Source organism: Eretmochelys imbricata, chromosome 14, assembly GCF_965152235.1.
Source record: "Eretmochelys imbricata isolate rEreImb1 chromosome 14, rEreImb1.hap1, whole genome shotgun sequence".
Classification (NCBI taxonomy): Eukaryota; Metazoa; Chordata; order Testudines; family Cheloniidae; genus Eretmochelys; species Eretmochelys imbricata.
The window spans coordinates 41,975,085-41,978,953 of NC_135585.1; the positions used below are offsets into that span (position 1 = coordinate 41,975,085).

The following is a 3,869-nucleotide window of genomic DNA, read 5'->3' on the forward strand; positions in this document are numbered from 1 at the left end:
GGTTTTCCAACCAGTTATGCACCCACCTTATAGTAGCTCCATCTGGATTGTATTTCCCTAGTTTGTTTATGAGAAGGTCATGTGAGACAGTATCAAAAGCCTTACTAAAGCCAAGATATACCATAGCTACCGCTTCCCCCCTATCCACAAGACTTGTTACCCTGTCAAAGAAAGCTATCAGGTTGGTTTAACATGATTTGTTCTTGACAAATCCATGCTGACTGTTACTTATCACCTCATTATCTTCTAGGTGTTTGCAAATTGATTGCTTAATTATTTGCTCCATTACCTTTCTGGGTACAGAAGTTAAGCTGACTGGTCTGTAATTCCCCAGGTTGTCCTTATTTCCCTTTTTAAAGATGGGCACTATATTTTTCCTTTTCCAGTCTTCTGGAATGTCTCCGGTCTTCCATGATTTTTAATGTGGTGGCGAGTGGTGATAGAGTCTTACTAACCTGGATCACACATGCCAGATTGTTTCTAAACTCTGAGTTCAGGGACAGCATCTCCCCCACCCCCATCGCCCCAGTGCCTTTCTTGCTCCTGTATTATCATCCCACATTCATTATGGATGTGGAAGGTCACTCCACCAGTTAGGGTTGCACATCATCCTGGTTTTACCCCTTCCTAAGATCCACCCTCCAAAGAGCTGCATTATTTTACTGCTACATAGCTAATGTCAGGAAACAGAAAAGGCATTACCAGTCCCTCCCTACATCACCATCACCACCACAGGAACTAAGGGAGAATTTACTTCACTTCATAAATTATGCAAAACTGATCTCTTGTGTGGGGGTGAAAATTGTTTCTTTTCCTACAGGGAAATGAAAGGCGGAATATACCAGGATATATTGTTAGATTTATTTCCATTAATTATAACACAAGATTGGTGCCTAAGGACACTAGACTACATTGGAGATCTCAGTACAAGATTTCAGTTGATGTATTTATTGATTTTGACTCCTAAGGCATGGCATGATTCTGGCCATTGTCAGAAGTGAAATACAGCATTTAAGTATCATTGTTAAGCTCTGGTATGTCACTTGATGGGATTTGATATGACAGAACAGATCATTTCTCTATCAGTAATTGGCCACCATGGAAACGGGCTGTTACAGCAGTCATTGGTATCCATGTAGACCACCCTCTTCTCCATCAGAGCGAAGTTCTGTCCTCAGACTGAGACTCATAGAATCATAGAATACCAGGGTGGGGACCTCAGGAGGTCATCTAGTCCAACCCCCTGCTCAAAGCAGGACCAATCCCCAACTAAATCATCTACCTTTTTTTAAATTTTTGCCCCAGATCCCTAAATGGCCCCTCAAGGATTGAATTCACAACCCAGGGTTTAGCAGGCCAATGCTCAAACCACTGAGCTATTCTTCCCCCTTCAAAAGGAATAGTGATGAAGTGAGCTGTAGCTCACGAAAGCTTATGCTCAAATAAATTTGTTCGTTTCTAAGGTGCCACAAGTACTCCTTTTCTTTTTTGCGAATACAGACTAACACAGCTGCTACTCTGAAACCTGTTTCCACCCTGTTTCCACTCCTGGCACTTTGCTCTGAAATCTACATTTAGTCTTAACATTTCAGCCTTTAACCAGGAGAGGAAGGGGAGTTTCTGAATATTTATGGAATTAATTCATGAGATTTGATTAACTTTGAACTCCATGTCCTTCTGATTCAATCACACAGATTTATTGTTCCTAGACTCAACCCATGGCAGACTGGAGAAACCAAACAGCCATCACAGAATTCTTACTCCTGGGATTTGGGGAGCTCCCTGACCTACAAATTCTTCTCTTCCTGATATTCCTAGTGATGTACATGGCAACCGTGACCGGGAACACCCTCATCGTGGTGCTCATTGTGGCTGATCAGCACCTTCACACCCCCATGTACTTCTTCCTGGGGAATTTGTCCTGCCTGGAGACCTGCTACACCTCGACCATCATGCCCTGGATGCTGGCCAGTCTCCTGACTGGGGACAGAACCATCTCAGTCAGTGGCTGCATCACACAACTGTATTTCTTTGGGTCTCTGGCAGGTACGGAATGCTATCTCCTAGCAGCGATGTCTTATGATCGGTATTTACCAATATGTAAACCACTGCACTATTCAACTCTTATGAATACTGGGTTTTTCCTCTAGTTGGCTGCTGGGTCCTGGTTAAAGCTTGTTTGGCTAGTACTATCTTTGTTTTATTCCTATCACAGTTAACATTCTGTGGCCCAAATGATATTGACCATTTCTATTGTGATGTCATCCCACCTATAGAGCTCTCCTGCAGTGACACCCACCAGGTCATATTGGTGGATTTCATACTAGCCTGTGTATTCACCCTGCCTCCATTCCTACTAACTCTGACGTTCTACATGTGCATCATCGCCACCATCCTGAGAATCCCTTCCACCACGGGGAGGCAAAAGGCCTTTTCCACGTGCTCCTCTCACCTCATTGTGGTGACAATTTTCTATGGAACCCTAATAATTGTGTACCTGCTACCGAAACATGATACACTGAGAGACCTAAACAAAGTGCTCTCTCTTTGCTACACGGTCCTGACTCCCCTGGTAAACCCCCTCATCTACAGTTTGAGAAACAGAGAGGTCAAGGAAGCCTTGAGCAAAGCAGTCAGTAAATGTGGCTTTCACAGAAATGTGCAGATACACCTCCATAATAACATAGCCTGAGGTTTTCAAAGCTGCCTGGGTGATTTCAGCAATCAGCCCCCATTAAAATTAAGTTGAAAAGTCCCAGTTAAAATTTCAGCACTCAGTGTTGTCCATTTTAGTGGAAGAACCAGGGAGGGAAAACTATGTTTCGATCATGGAGTTTTTAACTGGGTACTAGGCAGAGTGGAGACAAAATTTTAACCGATTTTTATATCTGTAAAAAAGCCATTTTTGATCAAAATAAATGTTTGGAGAATAAAAATACTAACTCCTGGTGCAGCATATGTGGGGATATAAACCTGGGAAATCTGCCACCTCTGAAATTGTGCTTATTGCCAGCATAGCCCTCTGCAAACCAGCCACCTTTACTGTGCTCACACAGGTCAGATGCAAACAACCAGGCCCCAGCAGTGACCTCTGGACACTTGACCAGGAGCAGTGTTATAGCCTTTCTTGCCCTTCCACTTTGGCTGCTGTAAGAATCCCTCTAGGCAAACCTTAAGTTACAAAAAGACACAAAATGGTCGAGGTGGCAACATGTTGTAAGGGTGAGACCATTGGGTCTGTGTTCACCTATGCAAATTGGTGAGGATTTTTATCAAGCCTTCCCCAGGAAAGGGGGTGTAGAGTTTGGGAGGATTTTGCAGGGGGAATCATAGAATCATAGAATATCAGGGTTGGAAAGGACCTCAAGAGGTCATCTAGTCCAACCCCCTGCTCAAAGCAGGACCGATCCCTGACTAAATCATCCCAGCCAGGGCTTTGTCAAGCCTGACCTTAAAAACGTCTAGGGAAGGAGATTCCATCACCTCCCTAGGTAACGCATTCCAGTGTTTCACCACCCTCCTAGTGAAAAAGTTTTTCCTAATATCCAACCAATCAATATCTAATCTTGAGACCATTACTCCTTGTTCTGTCATCTGCTACCACTGAGAACAGTCTAGGTCCATCCTCCTTGGAACCCCCTTTCAGGTAGTTGAAAGCAGCTATCAAATCCCTCCTCATTCTTCTCTTCCATAGACTAAACAATCCCAGTTCCCTCAGCCTCTCCTCATAACTCATGTGTTCCAGTCCCCTAATCATTTTTGTTGCCCTCCACTGGACTCTTTCCAATTTTTCCACATCCTTCTTGTAGTGTGGGACCCAAAACTGGACACACTACTCCAGATGAGGCCTCACCAATGTCGAATAGAGG

At 43.9% G+C, this 3,869-nt stretch overlaps 1 protein-coding gene across 1 annotated transcript; it reads left to right on the forward strand.

Annotated features, from left to right (window-relative positions):
• The first annotated feature begins 1,718 nt into the window (after positions 1-1,718).
• On the forward strand, positions 1,719-3,088 carry LOC144274057 (olfactory receptor 6B1-like). Its single transcript, XM_077832750.1, is given in 3 exon segments — positions 1,719-2,169; positions 2,172-2,536; positions 3,014-3,088. Coding segments are annotated over 3 exon segments (891 nt in total).
• Positions 3,089-3,869: the final 781 nt, after the last annotated feature.